The 27,929-nt window shown below is 37.6% G+C and overlaps 1 protein-coding gene across 1 annotated transcript in view; it reads left to right on the forward strand.

Moving 5' to 3' along the window:
* The window catches only part of stpg2 (sperm-tail PG-rich repeat containing 2), a 62,897-nt gene that overhangs the window by 8,973 nt on the left and 25,995 nt on the right, over positions 1 to 27,929 (forward strand). The window contains exons 7-10 of the mRNA XM_085368341.1: positions 3,467 to 3,586; positions 10,611 to 10,770; positions 12,205 to 12,368; positions 12,589 to 12,681. Of these exons, the coding sequence (XP_085224467.1) occupies positions 3,467 to 3,586; positions 10,611 to 10,770; positions 12,205 to 12,368; positions 12,589 to 12,681 (537 nt within the window). The remainder of the gene's footprint in view (positions 1 to 3,466; positions 3,587 to 10,610; positions 10,771 to 12,204; positions 12,369 to 12,588; positions 12,682 to 27,929) is intronic.

A 27,929-nucleotide genomic window follows, 5' to 3' on the forward strand; every position in this document is an offset into this window, starting at 1 on the left:
GTTAGTTTTTCACATGGGGCGAGGTAGGTTTTTCACAGCACTGTAGTTATTTGAGCTATTGCTGTATGAATTATTAGCCAACATAGTACAATACAGCACAAGAATAATGTTGAATTATGCTTTTGTAAAACAAAGACTTGAATGTGTCCATTCAATTATTAAATAATCTTGCTCAGTTATGCTCAATAATAGACATTGAAGTCACTGACTTAATTTTATTTGTGTTACTTATATATTTTATGATATTTTCTCATATTTGTTTCAGTAGTCTTACTCTAAAATCAGAAAAAATAACAAGACAGCAGAACCTGCTATTTTTAAGGCACTAACCAACCTTGGAACTAAAAAGACTGAGGAAAAACAAGCTTGAGCACACAAAGTGAGCTGTGCTACAAGCTGAGGCAGGAAACTTACTAACAGCACTGTCACACTGTGTCTTTTTTTCTCCCTGAGAATGCTGCATGCTGACCACAAATAAATCTAATCACACTTAATTATAAAAATGATCTCTGTGTTATGGTCCTTTTGTAAGTACCATTTAATGTAAAGCCATCATAATCACATTATGATTGAAAAATGAGCACTGCCTCTGACCCCGCCTAATGAGTCCTCTAACCTTCTGTTTGAGCATGTCATGTTATTATTTAATTACACTAAAATACAATGTATATGGTAGTACCTTTCAACAACAGGCCTTTGATTAACAGGTAACTAACGTGTGATTTTTACATGGAGAACCGGGTAAATATGTTGGATTCCTAATGGATTTTTCTAAGCTGAAAGACAGTTCACTAGTTCATCTCATAGGGGGCAGTAAAACATAAGCTTTTACTACAGACTAATATATTGGAAGTGGATGAGTAGAGGGTAGTTATTCACCTGCATATGAACTTGACTGTGCTGGCAGAGTAATGCTCTGTGATGCCTTATTTTACCGATTGGTGGGTTAGAGAGGGCGAGGTGAAGGCTGGAGTTCATGAAAAAAGGTAAATGCACCGTTTAGGTTTTTTTTGTTGTCATTTATGCTTTTCCCATTACTTGTTTTCCTTTTGTCTCTCACAGCCTCTTATTGCTGTTTTACTTCTCTTCACTTTTCTTTATCTATATTTAACCGTTAAACAGTTTGTTTAAACACGTACCTTCAATTTACCTGAAATTTCTCACTGACTTTACTGTCTGTGTATTTTTTGTGTGTTCTATATGCTGTATTTGGACCCCCAACCATGTTGGTTGCACCTCCATCCGTCATCATTAGTATCTCACATGTCAACCCATATGTACTCCCACACATACATACACTGACCAGATGGGTCATTTCCCATAGTGGGGACACTCAGGACAAACACCTTTACTTCCTGGAGATCAGCAGACAGTCTGCCTCTAATGGCTCGGGGCTGCTGGTGTCCTATAGACTTTAAGAGGATTTACCCATTAAATAGACATTCTGACATAGCTAGGGCAATATCTGAGCAAACCACTTTAAGATACCATTACAGTGTGCATCCCTGCAAACACAAGAAAAACAGATAAAGTTGTACCCGTGCAGTGTCTGATATAACCCTGGATATACAAATTACACTGTCAGTTCACCTTTAAAATGCTGTGAATATCATGTTAATGTTATCACGGGTGGTGATATTATGTTTGCAGCATGTAATATATTTAGAAACAGGGAAGCAGCACAGCTCCCAGGGGGGAAGAAGGAAGAATTCTTGGCAGGAAGTTTAACTTACAGGATTACCTACCTCTAAAACTGTAAATTGAGCCTATTGGGCATGCAATATATTCATTTAAATGCGTTTTAATTATAATATGTGTGTTGGGACAGAAAGGCATTGTTATCTTTGTAAAAAAAATTAAGAATGTCTATATACTGTATGGTTTGATTTAAAACTGTATCAACAAAGACATTATACAAAAGCTTAAAGTTCTGTTTAATTCAATTTTATGTAAATACAGCCAAATCACAACCACGGTCTCCTCAAAGTACTTTATACTGTAAGGCAAAGACCCTAAAATAATAGAGAAGTTGTATAAAGTTGGCGTGGCTGTAGAGCAGGTCATCTACTAATCAGAAGGTTGATGGTTTTATCCCTGGCTACTCCAGACAGCATGGCAGATATCTTTGGGCAACCCTTGAGCTGCTCTCTGATGCATCCATCGGAGTGTGAAAGTTAGACAGAAAGCATTTAAGCTTGGGGGGGGGGGGGGGGGGGGGGGAGTGCTTGTATGAATGGGAGAATGAGGTCTGTTATATAAAGTGCTTTGAGTGCTCAGGTAGAATACAGTTTTTCTTGAACACTTGGCAATAACTTGCATGCAGAAACCTTTACACAGAGTTCCTTTCTCTCAAGTTACACATGTATTTTACTGGATTTGATTTTAACCAGCCAGCTTTGAAGACTCTTTTTGAGCACATATGCAAATGTATTTGCATATGCAATGATGAAATAAAAGCATTGTAAATCTCTTCAGAAAGTCTTTGCAAACCAAATTCTTATGAATGACAAAACAGGCACATATCTTCTTATCATTATTAAATGTGGAAAAAATGTTATAGGTATGTGCTGCAAATCAGTAAAACAGGTTTCCTAAGAAAATGGTGGCAGTCTTACTGTACGTGAAGCACACCGTGGCAAATTTGATTAAGAGGAAAGGAAATAAGAGGGCAATATAGTCATTGTTCATTAATAGACTCTGAGCTGTCCTATGGCATGGGGAAGGTCCAGAGGTTCACTGAGCTTCCCCCTCACAGTGCTAACAATGGCCAAAGAATTTTGTGATGTTTTACTGCAGAACTAGTTAAACCACCTGCAGCAGAGAAACCTTGTTGTTTTCCAACCGACAGAAAAATGCCCAGCTCTGTATCAGGCAGCATCGAAATGTGCGTAGGTGTGATTGTAAGAAAGTGTCCAGGTTTTCTTAGCCTCTCACTGTCAGCCTCTCTGTGAGTGCTGTTTGCTGCTTTGCCAGATGCAATGATTGCTGCCTCAAAATTACGTAGTCTTCTTAAGTTGGCGTATGACATGACTATTACAGCTCGGTCTCACAAAAGCACAAACACTGTGCACACTTAATGCTGATTGTTTTTTCTGCTCTGTTTCTTTACATAAATGACTTAATTGGAGAGCAGAGAAAGAAAAGGGCTTTTTCCTGTATGTATTCACAAGTTACTCATCATTAGCTGCATTTTTTTTCTCTGCTCTTTTTCCGTTCGATCTTCTTAATATTTCAGCCTCATCTCCTTGCCAGTGAGTGCTCATCATTCATAAGAGATACAGGAAAGCGCAATCTCAGAAACTCTGTCCTTGCATCCTATCCTCTGTTTCTTTCACTTCCTCAGCTTTTCTCCTGTTTTTCTTATTGACACAGCTACACGAAAGGTGATATCAGCAAATCATTTAAATGCATCCCGATAAATTTCACCTTTGATGTACTGTAAATTTCACTTTCTGTTTCCCAACAGGGAGTTCCTGGTCCAGGCCAGTATCACATCAGAAGTCAGTTTGAGAAACCTGTTGAGCCTGGCGGCCTGCCGAAATTCTCTTGTACCTTCCTCTCAAAAACTGAGGTACAGTCCAGACAGGTCTGTGGTAACCTATGTTGGTTTCAGGATAATATGGTATATTTCAGTTTTATGTATTGGTTTTCGTGTTGCTGTTGCATTGATTTTATGTCAGTTCATTTATTTGTATCTTACTGGGCAGTATTGCAATAACTTTGTAATCCCTCAGTCTTGTCTTAGTGTTTCTTTAGTGTTCTCCTCCTGTCTTCTTACACTCACCTTTATGTTCTGCCCTTAGGATCTTCCATGTTAGGTCTGCCATGGTTCCATGTCTGTTTGTTTTCATGCTCTGTGTCTCCTGCTCTCTCTCTCTATCTTATCCCAGTTATGTCTTGGGGTTTTGTCTCCCTTACCTGTTCCCATGTTCTTCTTGTGTTTCGTCCTTGTCTTCCTGCCTGTTGTGTTCTCTCGTGTTTGTTTATCCCTGTCCTAGTGTCAAGCATGTGTGTCCTTGTCTGAGTCTTGCTGTGCATGCTACTTCCTGTTTTATTTTGTCAGTCCCTCATCTGATGTGCATGGTTTTTAGTTTTGCTTCCATTGTCTCGTTATGTGCAAATTTCTTCCTGCTGTGTTCCCATGTATTTCCACTTCTCTGATCATCCCACATTGTGTATATTGTGTACTCTGTTTTCCTTGGTCCTTTGTGAGAGCATCTGTTTACCTCTCATGTGTTTCTATGTTCCAAGGCTTCCAGGTTTCTAGTGTTTAATTTCCCAGTTTAGCTTTCTAGTTTAGTAATTTGTTTGGTTTTCTCACGTTTGTATTAGTTTTTGTCTATCAGCCTAAATAAACGGCTTGCCTTCACTTAGCTCCTGTGTCCATGCAACTGCATTTGGGTCCTCTCCTCTGGTCTGCACGATCTGACAGATTTAGATTAAATGCAAGAATGCTTCTATAATTTCTCTACTTTTAATTTTATGTAAAAATAAATCATTATTATTAACATCTATTAATTAAACCTCTGTTTGTATCAGAGTTATAACCCCCATTAGCTACTGTACTACAGTTAGGTATTTATATAGTAGTTAGCTGTCTCCTAGCAACTGCAGCAAGTGTCTAGTTGACATGATATTGATTGTAAGATAGAATATGAATAAAGGGGTTGGTGACACACCTTTATATTTTATCATTTTCAAAGAGGAACTGTTACGGTCATTTTGCAAATCCATAAATTTATTCTTAGACTCCAAATCTTTATCTATTTTATACTGCGCCATAGTACAACCTCTCAGTTCATCCACTGTCTGAGACAACTCCCTCCTAATCTGAATTCTTTTCATGTAGTCAGTCCCATTATAAGCTATATATAGCACTAGACAGTACTACACCAGGTACAGTCCTAAAGTGTTTCTTCTTTTCTCAAACCAGTGGTCTCATAGCTCTGAGTCTGATGACAGGCTGAAATATATGATGGCTTGGACATAATCTACAGGAATCAAATATATTCAATTTACTGTACAATATCTCAAAGGAGATTGCTTTTTAATATGAAATACTTTCAGATCAGTTACAGATCCACAACACTGAGCCCTTCTTGGCTTGTTTAATTGATGTGCTGGGATGGGAGGGATTCTTCAGATAGGGGTGAAGATGAGTTTATTAAGAGGCTCAGAGGAGCGAAGATCTAGTCCTGTGAAATTCTCAGACTGATTTCATTATCGCTCTGACACACGTGATAGTGCATGTTCTCACACATAATTACGAATTCAGATTGTGTGTATATTAGGTGCAGTCAGATTCAGATTCAAGTTGCTGCTGATATGCAAGCACAGTTGGGATATACACACACATGCATAAACACATTCCAAAAACTACCTTTATTAGATCTAAAACGTAAAAGTTTTACTGGTGAAAACGGCCAATGCTAGATTCTTGGATGTATTTTATGCATGTGTGTGCATGCATGGGTGTGTGTGTGTCACAGTTTGCTATGACCTAATTTCCTCGACCACATGCTGTGTTGGTGCATCGACCCTGTGATGTCGTCACTGACACCCACCAAGAAGCGTGTGTGTGTGCGTGCATGTGTCACAAGTCATCTTCAGTGAAGTACTGAGAGCGACAGTTTTCTTAGATCTTCGTCTCACTGTGAGTCCGGTTCCATCTGACACTGTTATCCTGTGGAGGGATGGAAAGGAAACGAGGAAAGGAGGGAGGGGTGAAAGAAGCAAGAGAGGCAAGGATAAAAGAGGAACAGTTGGAATCTTCCAGTTCTCATCTCTCCTCCCTTTGACTTCCCAATTTTCCAATATCAAAGCATCAATCTGACACATTGTGAAAACATGGATTTTATTTGGTCTCACTTTTCCAGTCGTCCAGTCCCTTTATTTATTTACTCGTTGTCTGATCGCTTGTAAGACCTTTCTGTGTGCTATACTTAATGCGTTTCTGTATTTGTCCCCATGTTTTTGTTTGGTTGCTTCTCCCCATACCCTCATTAAAAAAAAATAAAAATACAACCTCATTTTTTGAATTTGATGGTAAATAATCACTAAGATGTGAAAATGAAAAGTTTTGGGACTCTGTACACAACAAACCAAAAGGTAGATGAAGAAAATATGTAAATTAAATTCATCCACCATCCTCTTCAAGGTGGTCTCTGCATACATACCTCTGGACGACTTCCCGTGATCCAACGTTTATGATAAGTATAATCAGTGGTTATGACACAGACAGCAAACAGCAGTCTTCAGCGAAGGAGTTCACAATCTTTAAGCCCTAAAGTGTCTCATGAGATCAGGAATGCAGACAGGAGATTGCCTGTCATTTTTCGACATTTATGAGGCTTTGCTCCATGAATTCATGTGAATTCAGATGTGTGACAACCTTGAAGGGTAGAACAGCTAAATTTAAATCAGGTGCCTTTTATTGGTTGAGCCACAAAACTTTTTGATCGCTCCTCATATAATCCACACATTTTAATAAAAATCACGGTCTGTGGATTGCGTGATTTTATTTATCTTTTATTTATAGATGATAATGCTTGAATAAGCATAGAGCCGTGAAGCTCTCACAAAATCCTAAAAGGAGCTTAGAAATGTTTCTGCAGCTGATGCTGTGCAGAGACAACCTGAGAACATAAAAAATGAATTTCATGTATGCGTCAGTATAGAGTGTTTAAGAAGACATCGCGTTTGTCATCTGATATTTGAATACAAATGGAAAATGGTAGCTAAGCTATGAAGATAACATTATCTAGCAGATGCTATTGTTTGTGATCTAGATGTGATTTAGTACAAACCGTGATGTTCCTTACTCCCTTAGTGTTGATGTGGCCTAGAAACAAAGCCTTGAGTTTAATGTGCAGCACACTGATAGTATTTAAAGTTGTGGTCAGAAATTTACATACACTCATCATGGGCATGTATATCATGGTAATTTCTGCCTTTTAATGATTTCTTTTGAACTGTTGTTTTTCCTGTGTAATTGTACAGTATACATCTTTATTTATCTTACTCTGGCTGGATATTTGACCTCTCTTCTTGGTACAGTATTCTTAGGATTGAAAGACCCCATCAAACATTACTCTTGTCAGTGAGGCCAAATAGCTCAATCTGTCTCGTCTGACGATAAAACCTTCCTCCATTTGGCTCGTCCACGTGTGCAGTTGCAGCTTTCAGCTGAGGTTTTGATTTTCTTTCTTTCTTTGTTGGCACCATCTTGGTCCACGGCAATCAAAAACTCACTTCACTGTGAACAGTGACACTGTTAATGACCAGTTAATGACCAACTTGAGCCTTATTGGTTTCTGAAATCTGCACCAATTTCTTTTTGTCTGTGGGTGACACACCTTGGGTCTTCTTCCAGACCCAAGGTGTGTCACCACTACAAAATGGTGACACATTCGAACAACTTCTACTTACATATAGTTGTTAGGACTAATGATCGTAGTTAAATCTACAGTCTGCTTCTTAGATCTTCACTGATTTCCATTAACTTTTCCATTGCACTGAGTATTGGTCAGTCCAAGAGTGCTGTAGAACAAATCCTTTTTATGCTGTCAAAGACAAACTACCATTTGTAGTCAATCATGCTCACAAAGAGAAGTTAATAAGCCTCGGGCTTGTCAAGGTAAAATACAGCATCACCCAATTCTTGTTCTTTAACCTCCTAAGACCTGAACTTTTCCACGGCATGCATTTTTAATTTCACTTTTTGGGCTGATTGGGACCTGATCAATGTAAAAACAAAGAATTACCAGATATTTTTTTTAACCTAATTTTTGTTTCTAAGAAAAATGAGAGCCACATATAAGGACATTCATTTAAAATTTCGATACAACAGTAGCAGTATAATGTCCTCATAAGTGGATATCAGGCCCTTGTAGATTAAAATTGAGTATTTTGGTCTAAATAACCCAAAATGTGATGTCCACATATGTGGACGCCAGGTCCTAGGGGGTTAAACTCAAGAAAGAATGTCTTTAATGCTATACAATTATTTCTGTTCAAAGAACTCATTATCTCACTTTATTCATGTAAATTTGACTGTCTCTGCTGAGTGCTGAGTCAAGCTCTAGCCTATTAGCAATTTACACACTGGCAGCATGTGTGCTGAGTCTTTCTATTCTGAATTTGTGAAACAGCTCAGACTCAAAATAATCTCAGAATTTATCAGAAATTTTGTTGTTCTCCTAGTTTTTGTCCTTTTTCTTCCGACCTACACAAACCCACATACACGTTACGTTCTTCAGACCTGACATTGAATGCTCAGTGGACTAACACACCATGTAAAAAACACTCACGTCACCCACCCTGTGTATGCGTAGACATTTTGGCTAAGGTTATACATCTTGGCCTTTTTGTGCCACCATAGGATTCACTTCTTGTAGTCCACCTTCTTTCTGCTTAGTATAAACTGACATCAACAGTGTAACTTATAGCTGTTTGTTGCCAAATGGCACCAGTGAGAGCTCTTGTACTTGGGCTATAGTCTCACTTCTCTCCGTGTCTTCATTTTTCACTTTAACAGTCATTATAACATTCTGTCACTGAAATACTCAACAGTGCCAATGAACATTTTGGCTTTGAGTTTGAATTTCAAAAGAGTTGCTCTGGCATTTTTCATCATATGTGCTTAAAAATGGAACAACAGGAAGCAGAAAAAAAATCCAGCATCCATGTGAAGTGGTAACAAAGCTCAGCATGTCAGTTAAAGAGGGAAAATGTGCCTGTTAACAGCCAGAATCAGATTGACAGATGGTCACAAACCCCCGCTCTATAACTGCGTTTGAAAAAATAGTGTGGTTTGGCCCTGGGACAGCTCTTCTTGTCATTCTTGTTCTTCTCTTTTCAATCTCGAACCCAAAAAACTTCCCCACTGTGTCATTTTCAACTTTCGCTCAGTTTTTTTCTTCCATCTAAACATATTTTCTTCCTTTATTTTCCCTTCACGTTTTTTTACCTTAAAAAAAAAGCTCAATAATTCAGCTGTGCATTACTAACACAATTCATTACCCCACAACTAATTTTCCATAGGCTGCATCTTGTTTAAATGCAAACTGTAAATCAATAATTGGCATGCCTCCAAATACATTATATTTAAGACCATTCTGTAGTTGAACATCAGTCATTTGAGGAATTGGCTGTGGTTTGTGTGGGGGTAGGCATTGTTAATATAGCCTCGCTGCCATTTGAAGGTATCAGGTGATTTGTATTCCTCTGCTGAATGGTTCCGTTGTGAGTTAAACTGAAGCATAGTTCACCTTCAGTAATCTTGACTAAAAAGGCAACTTATCTGTTTTGGTTCTTTGGTTTCCTGTGTTGTTATAATAGACTATTAGAGAAACACCCTGGAAGTGAGGCTGCCATCAGCAAAATGTTCAAAGAACATTACATACCTGATTGTGTGAATCATTATCTTTGCATTGAAGATGCTGTTTCTCCATCTCATTTTCTATCCTGCCACTTAGTTCTCTCTGTATGCATTCTGCTCTCATTTTTTGTGTCATTGATTTCATTATCACTTTTGCTCTTTCTATTTTGCCTTTAGTGTTTTTTAGTTTTGTCAGAAGAGCTTTTCCACATGTAATTGGGATTTGAGATTTGAGGCAAAAAGGCAGGAAAGAACTATGGCTTTATGGATAGTGATTTGTGTTGTTGTCTGACTTTGTTACTGATTGAAATATCTCAATGAGTATTTGAATGAATTGTCATGAAATTTGTGTCCTTCTCATGATGAAATGCAATAACTTTACTTTCATTTATTACCCTGCTTATGCTATTGATATGTCATCTGCCCCACCTGTGTTTTTTATGTTAACCCTTTAAAGCCTGAACTATTAAATAATTGCCAGAAATTTATTTTTTAAATGAAGTGTTTATTGAATCTTCTGACGAATTAAAATATAATTATTAAATATTAATTTGTATATATGAGTTTTAATTTGTATCTTACAGTATTTGCTACATCTGGAATTTTTAAAAATGTATTGTTCAGTTTATTTATGTTTTAAGGGGAGAAACTTAATCACGCTGATGACTTAGGTTTATCAAATGTGATACAGTAGTCGTTTAAACCAATCAAACTAGTGCTTGCAGATTAGCATCTCAAAGCCCTGCTGTGCTCCAACAAAATATCTACTGTATGTTAACCCCAGTTCAATCATTACACAATTTCCCCAACTCTCTTGATTTTTTTCAGCTGTGCATGTTTGCTCATACTTCTGCCAAAAAACGTCTTTATTAGGAACAAAGACTGTTGATATAAAAACAAACCCATATCACCATGGGAACTTCCTCCACCACTGCTTTTCATCCCAAATGACCTGGACAGAGATGAGGGCCCAGCTGACTCTGGTAAAGTAAAGCTTTGACTGATTGAAGCGGAGTCTGTGGATATTTGCAGCTGGATTTGTTACCGTATTCCAGATGGACACCGAGGAGATGAAACTGTGTTGGTCTCTATTTGATCGATAGAAGAGGGCTATTAAACATTCAATTGTGAAATTTCAGTGTGTGCTGGATACTTGACTTAAGACGCCTCACTTTGTGTTTCTTCCTTCACGCGTTCATCTGTGTCATTCTCTTTATTCTCTTTCCATTAGAGGTTTGGCCCTGTGAATGAAGTGTCGCCCCCTGTTGGTACATATAATGACCCGCGCTGTGCCCTGGAGCTGCTGAAGAGGACCTCAGGAATAAAGAAAAGTCCATTTGGTGTCACTGCACCTCGCTTCTCTTCTAACCACAGAAAAGGCACCACACCAGGTCAGTATGTGTTTTTGTTGTGTGTGCGTATGTCTGTGTGTACTTGAATGCACAGGCAGTGATTTTCCTCTGACCGGTAGAATGTAGTTTAGCAGATATCTAGTAATCAATTGTTGCTCCAAACTGTGGGTTTCTTGCTTTGCACAGATTTTGAAACATAGATCTTTCTCTTAGTTAATAGCTGAGGCTTTTCAGTTAATATTCATACCATGTCAAACATGACTTGCACTTGATTGCTGCCTTTTAATGTTAGAGGACAGTATTTATTAGCCTTTGATGCTTTTTTAAACAAGCCATGTTCTCTGAAAGATCAGAGTTTAACCTGACATGGCCATTATACTCAATTTAACAAGTAATAATTGCAGCTTGTGTTAACATTTTGAAAAGAAATGAAAGTGACGTGACTTATGTGTGTGTGTGTGTGTGTGTGTGTGTGTGTGTGTGTGTGTGTGTGTGTGTGTGTGTGTGTGTGTGTGTGTGTGTGTGTGTGAGAGAGAGAGAGCACGCTGTGTTGTCCCATGAGTGAACCCTTATTTATAGAGGTATGATTAATTTCTGATGTCTGCTTGCATTAAGCCTTTGAAATACAACACAAGGAATAATAAAACTAGTGCCTCGTCTATTTCGGCATTGCTATATTACTTTGAACAGCAGTCATTTATGTAAAAACAACCCTTAGACTTTACGAGCACACCAACATTAAATCTATTTCTGTACTTTCTTTTCCAAACATCTCTCTGCAGTCTGTGGAGCAGAACTGACAGATGTGATGCATCACATGATTGATTTTAAGAAGCTGCCTTAATTTTTTTATGGTTCTGATGATTCACTTTATACAGATAGTTTAGTTATATTTTATTGCTTTTTTAAAAGTTTTTGGCAAAGTCTTAGTTTTATTTTAGCTTGAGAAAAATGGAGAAAATGCTAATGTTTTTCACTTGTGCTACCTTGAATATTTGAATATTGCTGCATTTTGTCATGTGTGTCTGTTAACAAATTCTGCATAACAAATATGTATTTTCTTAGGTTAAAGTGCAAAGGACCATTTGTTCGTTCTTCAGTTTTTTTTTTTGAAGTACATCTGTAAACACAACATATTGCAGAGGAGACAGATGTTAGAAAAGCAGTAAAATGCCTCCGTATGAAAGTTATTGTAGCACAGGTGTAGCACAGATGTCACTTCCCAGTCAGCACAACATGAATGCTACACACCCTGCCAAATGTGCCACTAAGCCAAAGTTACACCTCTGCAACATGTGTCTAATAGCTGTGCCTGAATGGCAAGATTTGCATCATCGTAGTTGTTTCAGATAAAACTAACAAGTGCTGGTTTTGAGGGAAAGTAGAACAACAACCAATTACGATGTAGTCCTGGACTGCTTTATTTAAGGTCAGGTGTGTAAAAATGCACAGTGAACACCTCTGTCTGTCCAGGTCCAGGTTCCTACAATGTCTTTGAGCATGGCTTAGCCCGGGAAAGTTTTAAAAAGGCGTTTTTTTCTCAAACCAAGACGGGAGGCTTTGGCTCTTCTTCTCAACGCAGCTCCCTTTTCTACAAAAAGGAATCTGTCGAGACCCCGAGTCCAGCACAGTATGAGGTAGGACAGATTAGTAGTAAGTCATGAAGTTTTCACAGTGTTATTCATCACATCATTTAGAGATTAGTCCCAGATTCGTCAATATGTTTGTCAATATTTTTTGATTTAAAAAAATCTCCTAAAAAGTTTAAGCTTGATTAGAGTCTTGCATGTACGTTGCATGTTCATATTGTCACGTGTATGGGCACATTAATGTCATTGTCATATGTTTTGCATATAGAAGGAAAAGAAGACAGAGGAGAGCTACAAACAGCAGCACACAGCGGCTTTTAAATCGGCCACAGAGCGTCTGGCTTCACCACTGCTGGCTAAAGTAAGTTTCTTTTTCTCTCCTCTTTCTCTGAGTTTGTCTCCCAGTTTCTCGTTTAAAATGGAGCACTGTAACAAAAAAAAAAAAAAAAAATTTCCCCCAGGGATCAATAAAGTATTCTGATTCTGATTCTCCCACAGTTGTTGTTGTTGGACAATTTTCCATCCAGAGATCAAGTTTATGTTGCAAATCTTCTCAAACCTACTTAACAGAAGAGCCGAAATGAAGTAAAACAGTAGAGCGTGCCAAGGTTTTAGTTTCATAAATGGGCCATCACAGCAGTCCATTTTCTCAGATTGTCTTCTTTTCTTTTCCTTTTTCCTCCTAATGCTCATTTAAGCTGAAGAAAACAGGTCACATCTGTGATAATTATTTTCTTGCTCCTCTCCTCTGTGATGTCACTTTTCCTGTGAACATCCTCCTTTTGTTCTCTTCCACTTTGCTTAATACAAAATCTGTCATATATTTACATACCAAACTCTTTCCACTTCTCAGTGTTACTTTGATTATTTTTCAAAGCAGTTATTTATTTTATTTATGATCAAACAGTTTTGTGTGTGACTCAAAATTAGAACAAGAGGAAGCTATGTTTTTAGGCTTAATTGTATGATTCAATATTAAATACTTTGATGTTATTGTCTTCAAACTGTTGTTTTTCTAGATGCCATTATAAGGATATTATTCTTGAATTTAAAGATTTCTACAGCAACTGGTTATCTTAAAGTGTTTAATAATTCATCTCAACCCCAGAAATTTTGGTGTTTATGTTAACTTTTGCTTTCTTACTCTGCGGGTCCCGAGTTAAACCTTTCTCAGCTTTAAGGCAAGCGATTAGAGCAGCTATGAATAAAACGCAGGACACTGTTAAGTGATATACCCTAACATACATTAGAGTTACCTAGGTAACTGGAGGCTGGAATCTAGGCTAGCAACAAACCACCAGCGACAGAGCAGTAGGGCTGCCACGATTTGTCGACTAGTCACGATTACGTCGACTATCAAAATCGTCGACGACTGATTTAATAGTCGACGCGTCGTTTGAAGCTTTGTAAGATCCCAAAAGACGCAGGAATAAGTGGCAGGATTTAAGAGTGTAATAACGGACTGAAACAGAAGATGGCAGCACTGCATGTACAAGGATGCCAGCTGCCGTTAAACCCCGAAGAAGAAGAAGAAGAAGCAGCTGTGTCCCAGAATTCATAGCGCGGCCCAGCTCAGTTTCCAACAATGGCGGCAGCTAGTTAGTTTTAATATTACTCTTATTATTCTTTCTGGGTCACAAAATAAACGTTTAACATATTTTCAGCCGAGAATGTAGCTGTGTAAACCTCAAATATCGGCTCAGTTTATCAGGACACCACATATTTTCAAAAGCGCTCCGACGTTTCGGAGACCTCTGTTACCCACTAGCTCGATAGCTAGCCGGGGGCTAGGTCACTAGCGCGGTGAGAACACCGGACTCCCTGCAAATTGTTTTCAAACCCACCGCCGTCTTTCGCTACTCAGGTTAAATATATATGAGTCACTTAGATAAATTAAAAATGTTGTTGTTTGGCTTTTTTTTTTTTTTTTAGTATTTTATTTCCTGAGTAAATCAGTTTGTCTGAGATTAAAGTTATAGTTTTTACACAGCTGAATAAACGTCAAGCAGACAGCTGATTATCAGAAGTGTGAGATGCTGGAGAATATACTCCGTTGTCCTGTTATATTTTAGATAGCAAGGAGTTTATTAAACTTCACCGAAACAATCTGCAAATTTCATTAAAATTGAATAAACTATCATCTTGTCTTTATTTTTAGTTAGCACCTTAAAAGCTTAAAGCTGTAAGCTAATGATAGTTATATAAGAGCATATGCTGCTGGTGCAATAAGCTGTAGTTTTACGTCCAGTGGATGATGATCTGATTAGTCGACTAATCGCATAAATAATCGGTGACTAGTCGACTATCAAAATAATCGTTTGTGGCAGCCCTACAGAGCAGTATGCGATCAGAAAACCTACTTGTTATTGGAAGGTGCTGGTAGGGCAACTTGAAAAAGTGTGGTCCAAATTGGAAACAGATTTTGGCTTTGTCTTCAAAGTGAAAGTTGCGTTACACTTTTCAGAGTTTTACTGCTGCTCACTGAGTAGTTCATGAGCATTTGCAGACAAGTTGAGATCCTCCATGCACAGAAGCATTGCAGGTAACCATGGGAACCTTCCACACTCCAAAACAATCACAAGGAAGGTTTTGGTGTAGGTTTGTGTATCTCATTTTGAGCATTTTTCTCTAGTTGTTCTCTGGTTTGGAGGGGGCCATGGACTGACCTTTATGCACAGGTAGTGTGCATAAAGGTACTGTCATCAAACCCCAGCAATGTATATTCACCAACCAGTTGGCAAATATATACATTTTTCCCTGGTAACTGATGGGTATGAGAGGTCGCTGGCCGGGTTCTAGGTCCGTGTAACAGGGTGGCATCATGATTTAATCTTTAATATCTTTAATTTTTCAGTGTCAAAATGTTGGTTTATATTCTTTTGTTTTTAAAGTTGAGAGATCAGGACTTTTTTCATACTGGGTCCTCAGTGTGTAAATATTCACAGATGTGAAGTCCTGCAAGAGTGAATCAATTTACTGCTCAACACAAGATGATAACTACACAGCCAAAGGAAACTGCACACACACTGTAAATTGAAGGACTTATTTATTCCTGGGTGGTATATTTCATGCTTAAATCTAATATTACATTTGATAAAAAATTATAATAAATCCCACGTCTTTGCAGATTTTCATCTAAACAAACAGACAACTGGCAAAAAGTAACTGTTTCGAATGTGAAGCAGTATTTCTTTGCCCTGTATGAGACATGCCAATATTTACTTGCATATAAATAATGCAAATGTGAAATTGCTGGATGTGAGGGATTGAATTTTACTAACTCGAGCACTGAAAAATTGTGAACATGTGAATTTCTGCCTGAGCTACAGTGAATATTAAAGATGCAGAATTTGTACTTTCAAGTACCCTTCTGGGTACCAGCTGCTGTTTACTCTGATTAACTCTGAAGGTTAGAAGCGTTATCTTCATCTTGAGGCAAAGGTCCCCAGAGCTGATTTTTGATTGATTGATTGATTGATTGGTAATTTATTTCAACATGTGAACAATATACAAGTACATTTAGAAAAGAAATGAGAGAAAAAAAATATACTATACAAATTACATACAAAAAAACATTCTGATTAATTTACATGTTGAAAGGGAGTGGGAAGAAGTATACACTTATTTAATCCCACCCCTGTCCCATAAATTATCAGTGAATATTTAGTCAGCTTCCTTACTGATATAATTTGTAATAAAAATAGTGAACAGATTTCTGATATACTATATACTATAATATCACATCATGAATTTTTTGTTTGTTTGTTTTTAAATAGAGACATTCACTTAATTTAAATATTTTCCTTTTCTTTATAGATCGAGAAGATCATATTTTTATAACTCTTTTTGAACAGTTTTATGTTTGGACATTGCTTTAATTCCATATTCAGTTTGTTCCATAGTTTCACTCCTTGAACAGAAACACAAAAGCCTTTTCTTGTAGTACGTACCTTCATTGTTTTGAAGTTACAAAAACCCCTTAAATTATAACTTCCTTCTTTCAAAAAAAACATACTCTGAATATTACCTGGCAGTTCTTTATTTTTTGCTTTGAATAGAATTTGTGCTGTTTGGAATTTCACTATATCGTCAATTTTCAATATTTCAGACTGCAAAAATAGTGAGTTTGTATGTTCCCTATAACCTGCATTGTGGATGATTCGAATTGCTTTCTTTTGAAGAGTAAAAAGTGAATGTAATGTGGTTTTATAGTTATTGCCCCAGACCTCTGCACAATAGCTTAAGTATGGTGAAACCAGTGAACAGTAGAGAATATGAAGTGATGTTCTGTCGAATACCTGTTTTGCCTTGTTTAGTACTGCAATGCTTCGTGATACTTTGGAATGAATATATCTTACGTGAGCTCTCCAGTTAAGTTTTTCATCTATTATTACCCCCAGAAATTTATTTTCACTGACTCTTTCAATATCAACACCATTTATTTGAATCTTTGCATTTGTATTTAAACTACTATTTCCAAATAACATAAGTTTAGATTTATTCAAATTTAATGATAATTTGTTTTTATCAAGCCAGAACTTCACTTTACTTATTTCATTAGTCATATCCTCCAATAAATTCTGCAGATCATCACCAGAGCAAAAAATGTTTGTATCGTCAGCAAAGAGAACCATTTTTAATACTTTGGACACTTTACAGATGTCGTTAATGTACAAGTTGAAGAATTTTGGACCCAAAACTGACCCTTGGGGTACACCACAAGCAATGTCCATACATAAGGAGCAACCACCATTTATTTTCACAAACTGCTTTCTGTCACTTAAATAACTCCGGACCCAATCTAAAACTACCCCTCTGACACCATAACGTTCCAGTTTTCTTATTAATATATCATGATCTATAGTGTCAAATGCCTTTGTCAAGTCTATGAATAACCCAGCCACATATTGCTTTTTGTCTATGGAATTTGTGATGTATTCTATTGAATCTAATAGTGCCGATGATGTTGATCTGCTTGATCTGAATCCGTACTGACTCTCAGTGAGTAGTTTATGTTTATCTATAAATTTTTCCAGTCTGTTTTTAAACAGTTTTTCAAGAACTTTTGAGAATTGAGGTAGTAAAGAGACAGGCCTGTAGTTTGTGAAATGGTGTTTGTTTCCAGATTTGTATAGAGGTATAACTTTTGCTATTTTCATTCTGTCTGGAAATCGACCAGTTTGAAATGATAAATTACAGATGTATGTAAATGGTTTTATAATAGCCTCAATGACTCTTTTAACCACTATCATATCAATATCATTACAATCCAAAGATTTGTGATTTTTACATTTTTTGACAATTTCAAGAACTTCATTTTCATCAACGGCTGTGAGAAACATAGAATATGGATTTCTGTCAATCAGTGTATCGGGTTTTTCCTGTGCTTTCCCAGGATGAGTGATTGTTCTTGCTAAATTTGGTCCAGCAGTTACAAAGAATTCATTGAGACTATTTGCCACAACATCCATATTGTATTCTTCATGGTCATTACAAATGAAATACTTGGGATAGTTCTTTTGTCCAGTCCCACATTTTATAACACTGTTCAGGATTTCCCATAATCTTTTATTATTATTTCTATTTATATCTAATTGCTTCTTATAGTATTCCTTTTTACTAAATCTAAGTATATTAGTTAACCTATTTTTATATCTTTTGTATCTGATTTCAGCATCTTTAGTTCTCGTTCTTAAGAACTCTCTGTATAGAGCATTTTTCTTTATACATGCATTTTGCAGACCTTTTGTTATCCATGGACAGTCCATATATTTCTGTTTCCTACTATATTGCTTTATTGGACAGTTGGTATTGTACAGTAATGTAAATATTCTAAGGAATTTATTATAAGCACTATTAACGTCCTGTTCCTGATATACTTCACCCCAGTTTTCCTTCAATAAATCTTTTAACACTGCAAACTGGTGCTCTCTACAAAGACAATGTTTAAAGGGTAATTTTGCACTTGGCATCGTGGGCAAAGATCTGTAGGTACATACTGTAACTCTAGCATCACTGGATTCAATTGATCTTGTGAGATTCATGTGCATCTCTCTCTGCATATCACTCTCACAGGATGTTTCAAAGAAAAAATCTATTTCTGGCAAGTAATCTTGAACATGCCTTGACATGTCCACTTGTTTGCACTTCTCAGCAACTCTAATTAAATTGGTGCGATATCAGCAGTGTTATTATTTATAGACACTCAACAAACTACACAATATGGGTACGTGTGTACATGCAGGCACTCAACAATTCTTTCTTATTTTAACTGCATGCTCCTTTATGACTTTTTTCTATTGTGTGTGTGTGTGTGTGTGTGTGCGCGACAGCGAGTGGTGGCACAGTGATGTGACAGACTGACTGGCAGAGTGCGCAGCTTTTCCTCACAGTGTGAATGTGCCTGAATTTTTCAGTGTTTTTCAGGAGTGAGAATGAACTTATTTAGACTTCAAGATGCTGCTTTGTAATATTTCGGTTCAATCTGACTTCACACTCTGCTGTCGCAGATTTTTCATATTCGAAATCATGGCTGTGCACTTACTGTATGTACATCAAAGAAGCTGATTAAAAGCTTTCTGCCTATATACATATTCATTTTCTATGTTTGTGTGTGTATATAGGTGACAAATGAAATTCCTACTTTTTGTTGTCAGTTTTAATGTGCTGCATTATTGTGGTGTTTATTTATTATATCCCATTTGGTTACTATACTATATCAATAGTTAAAACGATAGGAAACTCAGACAGTTTAAGTCCCTTTGAAGTTAAATATTAAAAAATAATGATAATGGTATTTCCCAAGTTAGATGACGTTGAAGTCCCAGTGGTTTTCCATCCCCTCTGCACAAACCAAAAATGCTTTACAGTCACTGGTCGTGACACATAACCTTAATGGGTTTTGTTCTTGCTGTATGTTCAGAGAGGGATTTACACCGTGGACACCAGCTGGATGCCATTAACTACCTGTTAGGACATTAAACCAGCAGGACTCTGGGGACAAAGGAGCAGGGCTTAGGAACCGCGATATTGCATAAGTAGCTCAACTTTAGAAATTGACATGTGCGAGAAATGAAAATATTATCAAATGCGTCTCCATTTGCGACTTAGCATACTAATATCACACATCGGCAATCTCCAGTGAAAAAATTCTCTTGCTCTGCCATGTAGTGAGATCAGAGATCATTGTCATTTGGGCAAAAGATGTTAACTTAATTGTGTTTCATGGTGCTATGAGCTGCACAGCAGAAAAATAATGTCATAAAACTATCTGCGTAGTGCAAAACATTATTTTTGCTGGCCTCATGAGTTGTACTGTGTGCCTGCCACTAAAATGCCATCAGGCAAAACAGGGCATTTGTTAAAGCTTTTATTCTCATTGTATTTTTTTATGGCAGTTTGGCAAAAAATGCAGTAAGCACGCTGTATATATTTATACATTTTTACATTGTTTATGCATTCAGATAATGCAGATCTGTCAGATTTTATTGCATATCACAAATGAGCTCAAGTGAGAGTGTTGGGACTAATTAGAAAACTGCGAGCGATCCATCAAGAATTGTGGTGCTGATCACCTCTTTATTAGTCTCTACCTCATATATCTGTCTGCAGCGTTTGCTATTTTTCATGACAATGGCTCAGTTGAGTTTTCTGTCAAGCTGCAGTATATTGTGCTGATGGATGATCTGACTCACTTAGAATCCTTAGTTTGCTAAATTCCAATGCAGTAGAAAACTTGACAGCATACTACACAGAATCTGCATAATGTTCAGATTTTGACATTGTCATGTGCTAATAGTTTTTGATCAGGATTGGATGTCTGCAAGTTGAAATGATCAGCAGGAGGCTTTCATTACATGCTGGAGACATGAGCTGATTAAATATTTAACAACGGCTTTAACTTGGTTCAGTTCCCAGTCGCAGTACCTCCAGCTTGGTTGTGTGTTCACGCAAACATAATTGGTCATGTTTGCAGGTGGGAGGCTGAAAAGAAGCAGCTGGTGGCACATGTCTCAGAGGTAGCACATGCCCGTCTGCATCTCTCCTCGGGCAAACAGCATTAACAGAGATGAGGACTGCAGCACAGAGGATTTTGTACATTCCAAATTGGGCTAGGGGAAAAACACAAACAAAAAATCAAAACATCATTCTCAAAATAGCAGAAAAAAACAGCTTTCATTTACAATATCGCCACCCTGTTTTCCTCGCTTACACCTGTCTGTGGTTTTGTTTATAGGGGAATAGCACCTTCAAATTGTCCGTGGTGGGGACGATCTGAGGCTAAGTGTAGTTGCTGCACACAGAGCCCCCTTTATGACCATTTAATGAAAAATCACCTGGGGACATCTTAGCTGTAACAGTTAGCCACATGCTGTGCTTCAGCCAAGGCTGTATCCCTGGTAACGGTCCCCCACTGGGATGGATATTAAAAGAGTCTAATCAGAAAGCAATCACGAACATGAGAAGGCAAAAAAGCAGGAAAAAAGAATAAAGGCAAAAAGTGTGTCTTTATTATCTCTTTTATGTGTGGGAGTTTATGTCTTCTGTACTTTGACTTAAAAGCTTCAATTAGTATTAAAGGTCAACATTTTGCTGGAGAATTTATTCACATTTCATGGCTTTTGAAATCAGAAATATAAAAGATACACCATGTCAGTTGAAATGATAGAAGCTGCTTTTGTGCAGTGCGTTAAACACACATCCAGGAGACCTGTTATCTAACTTGTCTTTGCTATTACTGGGTGACTTTTATTTTTCTGATCATTTATTTTAAAGAGGTTTTTTTGTTTACTGGCGAGTTCCACATTATTTGGGAGGAGTCTATTATTAAGTTTCCTCTCAGTGAATTTCAAATTAGTTTTCTAAAGATTTAATGACTAAACAGTTCCTAAATAGCCACTCACTTGCCACTTTGTTAGGTCATCTGTGTAACTGCTTGGCTGAGACAATGTGCTGATGTTCAAAGTGAATATCAGAATGAGGAAGAAAAATTCATTTAAGTGAGTTTGAACAGGGCATTGTTGTTGGTGTCAGAAGACTTGGTCTGAGTATTTCAGAAACTGTTGATCTGCTGGGATTTTCCCAGACAACCATGTCTAGGGTTTACTTTTACACCCTAGACATGTCCATCACTTTATCACCACTGTGTACCTATTTGTGATGGCTACTTCCATGTCCCAAAGCTCAAATCATCTCAAACTGGTTTCTTGAACATGACAATGAGTTAACTGTGCTCAAATGGCCTCACCAGTCACCAGATTTTGATCCAACAGAGATTGGGTTGTGGTGGTACAGGAAATTCGCATCATGGATGTGCAGCTGACAAATCTGCAGCGACTGTGTGATGTTGCCATGTCAATATGAAGCACAGAGGATTGTTTCCAGCATCTTAGAGAATCTATGTCAGAAAAAAAATAGTTTTCAAGAGAGAAGTGGATTCAACCTGGGACTAGCAAGGTGTACCTAACAAAGTGGCTGATAAGTGTATACTGTGTAACAAGTACTGCATAATTTAATAGGAAGATTTTGAGGAGTCTTATCTGGTTTCTTAAATTTCTGACAATTTAAATCAAACACAACATGACTTGTTCAAATACTTGAAGCTATGTCAGATCTGCACTTTACCCACAGGTCTGGATCTGATAGGGGCTGATTACCTGTCTGGGGAGAAGAAAGACTCACACCTTGTTGGGAAATGGCAGATATGAAAGGAGAGATGATTATGAGTATAGAGCACAGCTTAAATGAGTGTTTGCTTTTCTCTCCCACTTTAATCCAGAGCGTTTTCCAGTATCATTTCCCTTGATCCCCAAACCTTCTTTCTTCACTTCTGGACTGGTCTCCCTACATCTCCCCCCCGCCCCCCCTTTCATCACTGTTTTCTTTCACCTCATATACCTCTTTTCACATTCTCTCCTCCTCCTGTCCAACCCTTCCTGACACTGGCCTTTCTCCCTCAAAGGTCATGGGATACCCTCAGGCAGTGCTGGCAGAGAATAAGTGTAGAATTTAATTTGGACCTATGTTTCAACCCGAGGCAGTGGAATTCCTCCCTTTTCTATAAGTCAGTGAAGTATTGCCTTGTCCCTTGAAGTGACAGGAGAGAAATTTGACTTGGCATTTTGTCTGTCAAGTTCTTCAACTACATCTCTGCTTTACATCATCTCTGTTAGCAGTGATAAGATTAATAAAGTTTCTAGTGGATTTTCACTCTTTTTTATTTAGTGAGAGTGAGGAATTGTCAGTGGTAAGGGTATTGGTTTATCGTAAGGTGATAGCTATTCCTTTAATAAGGGGTACATTGCAACCTGTGATGTCATTGAATTGTGGACAGTGGGTTAAACTTATTGGTTAATCCAATGAGATACACAATGCAATGACTGTGAGTAAATAGAGTATTATTTGATATTAAAAAAAATCCATGAGGTAAAAGTGAAAAGTTCAGCCAACACCTTAGATTAACCACCGTTACACCACTAAAGCAGAAACTCACCGAAGAAGCAGAGCCTCATTATTCTGTATTTTCAGCAAGTGAAAGGTTGCAACTTTCTCCGCTTTAGTTTATTTCCAGCATTAACAACAGTCCTGCAATTTTTTCATTTATCTCATTACTATATTCTCAATTAGTATACATATTCAATTTTGCCAGTACTATCCTAAAGTAGGTAGAATTAAAAATAAATAAAAATAACACATTTGACTCATGTTGTTCAGACACCTTAAACCAACAGGCTTGAGCAGTGATGAAGATTAGAAAGTCATACTCAAGAAACTGAAACAGTACTGTCTGAGGAGGAAGCCAGGAAATATGCAGCTTTCCAAAGTGTTTCCATGGGAGTGACAGAGGTTGTTATTATCATTTCCTCCAAGACACTCACTGTGGGTCAAATTAAAAAGACAAACAAAACAAAACTAACAAAGGTTTGGACATCAAAGTTTATAGGACTACGAGACTAAGCAAGAGAAGAAAACAGGTTGAGATCAGTGAGCAGCTGATCTGTCAGTCTGAGATGAGAAACTCACTGCAGTGAAAAAAATCAGTATTCTTCAGCATCAGCGGTGCCGTTAAATGCCAAGAAATGAGACTGTGTGTGATGACATCCAACAATAACAGAAGTCATTCTTAATGAAAGACGACATAACTTAAGGCAAAATAAAATGAGATTAAGAATATTAGAAAAATTTGTAAATTAAAAGATGAAATCCTATACCCTCACATTTAGCATTTTGTTTTCTTTACATACAATTTAATCTTTTATTTAATTATTTAATTGTAATTGTGAATATTTTTTAACTTAAAGCGTTTTGGAAAACTCCAAATAATGACCATAAATAATGATCGTAGAGTACAAACAAATCCAGGTATGAAAATATTGATGAATCACTGATTTGTGCGAAATGTCTGTATGCATGATTTACGCACAGATTTGTGTGAGAAATTTGCCCTCTCTTATGTTTATAGCACAACAGAAAATAAGAGGTTTTTCCTCATTTAATGTATGATCTGTAACTACTCTAAATACTGACTGTATGCTATTGTTGTTAATGAACAGGTGTGAATTATGGCAGATATACACAAGTTAATACAAAAACTATTTCAAAAACATAAGAAAAAGGGAACGCTCCATGGCAACTCAATAAATGTAATGTGATTAAAATCTGTTCATCTGTGCAGTTTGGGGGCATTTGTGACTTACGATATGACAACATGTAAAAGTGGTCCAAGTTGAGATCTTCAGATGTTTTGCCTCATTTAAAAATAGTCCTCAAGATGTATGTATTTTAGTGCGATGAAAGAAAAACATCTAACTCAGACATTTGACAAACTGGAAAAGGGTGGAATGCCCACTATGGGTCAGGGACGAGTTTAAGTATCTCAGGGTCTTGTTTACGAGTGAGGATAGAGGGAAGTGGGAGATCAATAGATGGTTGATTGTAGTGGTTTGGTGTGTTGAAAAGACAGCTGAGTAAAAGCGAAGAGTTCGATATACCGGTTGATCTACGCCCTTTCCCTCAGCTATGGTCATATCGACATCTACTATTATATGAAAATAGTTTAATTGTAACACCAAGATGAAAAGACAGCATAAACATAGCATAGCTTTGGTATCCTCACTGGCCTCCCCTACCTTCTAGAACATAGGTGTCAAACTCTGGCCCGCGGGCCAAATTTGGCCCGCAGCCTAATTACATTTGGCCCGCGAAGCCATACCAAATTACTATTAGAGCTGGCCTACTGGTATTATACAGCTAATATATATATTGTTTAGTATTAAGCTTTGCTTGTTCCATATTCAGTTTTTCAGCTAAACGTGTTTGAGTCCATAAGAAAAGATTCATTCTTATATCTGGAGGAATAAATATATTTCAATAAATATTAACGTTAGCCCGCGACTTTGTTCCAGTTTTGAATTTTGGCCCACTGTGTATTTGAGTTTGACACCCCTGTTCTAGAAGCTCAAAATTCAGTGAGCACAATAAGTTATTAACTAGAGCAGGTTTTGTATACCTTGAACAGGTCACCAGTCTAACACAAGGCTAACACAGGAAACTCTCATATAAATGTGAGCTCTGACACAGGTACATCACCAATATCTTAAACAAAAATATCTTTGGATTATGGGGGGAACCCTACAGTCCTGGTATCAGAGTGAACACATGCAGGGCCCCAGCTGGCCAGTGACCCCCCCCCCCCCCCAATTTAAATATTCAACAATATGAAGATTTTTGTTGCAATTTTCTTTGCCTCATGGAAGAAACTGGAACCAAGCAATAATGTCTCTGTCAGTCAAACACACTTCACTTTATCTGTACTAATATCTTTTACTGACAATGAAGAAGACTTCATAATTCTCTCTCAGAGAAACTGAATCAGTGAGAGACGATATTAAACATGTTTTTTATTACATGTACCGCTGACATTGATTGGAAGCAAGATTCATAATATATCAATGGTGCCAAAATAATAATGAAAACAAATAGAAAAAAGGGAGCACTTCTCAGCTGGAGACATTTCCATCCTCCGCTTGGCAGCTCCTTCTGTTGCTTGTTAAGATAATACACAGGCTGTGTTGCATTTTACACTTACTCATATATTATAATTTTGCTTTTGTTCCTGTGAATGATGGGTAATAAGGGCCATGTACTGAAATGAAGTTAATTCACTCATAAAACATAGTTAACGCTAAATGCTAAAATATGTAACTGTGCTAGGTGTTACTGTACCTACAGTGTGTGAGGCAGCTCCAGAGTGTCCTGCCAGTATTGATGCACACCAAGTCAAAATATATTGTCAAGGGGAGGTATGTGGATTCTAAATTGCTGTGCTTCCCTCCTATCCCTTTTGTTGGCCATATACAGCATAAAATTCTTATTCAGTCGATGCTGTGTGTAGTGACACAGAGAGACATCATTGACAAGGGCTGACACAGTGAAGAAAAACCTCATTAATGTGGATGACAAGTGCAAAAAACAATATACTGCTCTCAGAAAAAGATACCACACATAATGGATTTGAGAGAGACAGAAAAATTAAAGGAGAGATGAAACTAAATGGAAGAAACAGTAGGAGGGATTGAAGGAGAGACAAAGAGAACGCGAAAGAGAACCTCTGTGTATACTGTGTAATTATCTATCCTATTAGCTCTGGTTGAGATAATTAGAGTGTTTGCTAAACATACATTTATCCAGCTGAAGAGCATCAACGCTTGCTCTGCGCTGCAGAATGAACCGAAATGTGGAAACCCATGTGGCGAAATTACACAGAGAATGAAGGGGGTGAGATTAAGGAACTGGGTAGAAAGTTGGTGGTGGGGTTTGATGGAAGAGGGAAAAAAAGAGTTCAAATGAAGGGAGAAAGATGGGAGGACAAGTGGTGAAAAATTAAAGATGATAAATAAAAGCAGCAGGACTCAGTCAGAGAGTGTGACAGTTGCATATGCCATGGGCGAGATATGGTTGAGTTGCAAAATATGCAGTGGGCCAGGGTTTGTCACTTATTGACTTTTTGTCTCTGTGTTTCATTGCATTTTTATGATATATCCATGGACAGCTAATGGCATGTCATGGTGCAGCCTCTATTTATGGGAGACAAGGGAGTCGGGTGATGAAAGAAAGGAACAAAAACAGGAAAATAGACTTATAGATTTGATATGGATTTTACTGTCAGCTGTCTGGGTAATGATGATGATGGGAATCCCTGTGAGAATTTAAGCAAGCTCACACACACTGACACACAGTGCTGTTACTGTGAACGCGACTCATTTGAAATGCACCCATAAACACATAAATACATACATATTACTCCGATATCACCTGGAATGTAGAAACATGTCTAGATAGGTCCATTTGCAAACTCTTATTAATGCACACACAATTTGTAGTGGTTCACACACAGGAGATCAACACACACACACGCACAATTAAGTGATTGAATGAGCGCTTAGTGACACTTCTACCCTGAGGCATCAGACAGTAACACTTCCATCATGCTTTGAATATCTTGAGAACATTTCATAAATGTGATAGATAGAAAAGTAAAAAGTGAAGAGGAAACAGGGGGTGGAACGACTCCTGCTGCTGCATTTTGTAGCGGTATTGACTGGTTTTTTTTCAGGTGAGAGATTTGACTCCCTTTTTCTATCTTTTTGTGTTTTCTATACTTGCTCACTCTCCTCTGTTTGCTTGCAGCAATAAACAAAATAAGAAAGGAAATGACCTACGGCTATGTGCTGTTGTGCGAGCTGATTTACCCTCCTCCTTGTGATGTGCGATACCACTTATTTCCTTTCAGATCCGACACAAAGTCAAACCCCGGCTGGCATATATTGAATACCAGTCCTCATGGATACTAATACTTGATGCATACAAAAACTTTCTGTGCTCAGTGAAGTGTACCCTGTTTCTTTCCCAGGTATCATGTGATTGTTGCTGCTCTGTTTGGATCCACTGGCTGAAATTGATCACTATATGCGAACTCTGCATGCAAATGCTTATTTAGCCACAGCTATGAATGCAGCCTCTGGAAATGTACTGGCTACTGTTAAAGAAACAGGAATCAACAGGTTGCTTGCTCAAACTTTATAGGAATAAATGTTACTTTATAGAAATACATTCTATTAAGATTGAAGTACAAATGCGGGCGGCACAGTGGTCAGCGCTGAATATCTCACAGCAAAAAACGTTGGCACTCAAATCCAAATGTAGTTTGCTTGTTCTCCCTGTGGCTATGTTTTTTCTGTCCAGGTAATCTTCCTCTAACAGTCTACAGACATGGATGCATGTTGTGTTTTAAATTCGTTGTAGGTGTGAGTGTAATAGACTGGCAAGCTGTCCAGGGTGTACGCCACCTCTCACCTGTGACTCTGAATTTGATAGGTGCTTAAGAAAATCTATGGATAGAAACTGTCTGTATAATACATAATGAATACTCGTCAGCTATATGTCTATATTTGGTTAAGGTTTGCAATATAATAAGACTTTCAAAATGAATGTACAGGTTAAAGTATATTGTCCTGTATTTAATACTGCTAGTAAAATAGCCTTTTTCAGCATCACCTCCCTTGAAAATTTTAAAACAATTCATACGATCCTAGGGAGAGAAATCTAATC

This window comes from Diplotaxodon limnothrissa, linkage group LG12, assembly GCF_057381915.1.
Source record: "Diplotaxodon limnothrissa isolate DT_005_m linkage group LG12, D_limnothrissa_male_GT1.1, whole genome shotgun sequence".
NCBI lineage: Eukaryota > Metazoa > Chordata > Actinopteri > Cichliformes > Cichlidae > Diplotaxodon > Diplotaxodon limnothrissa.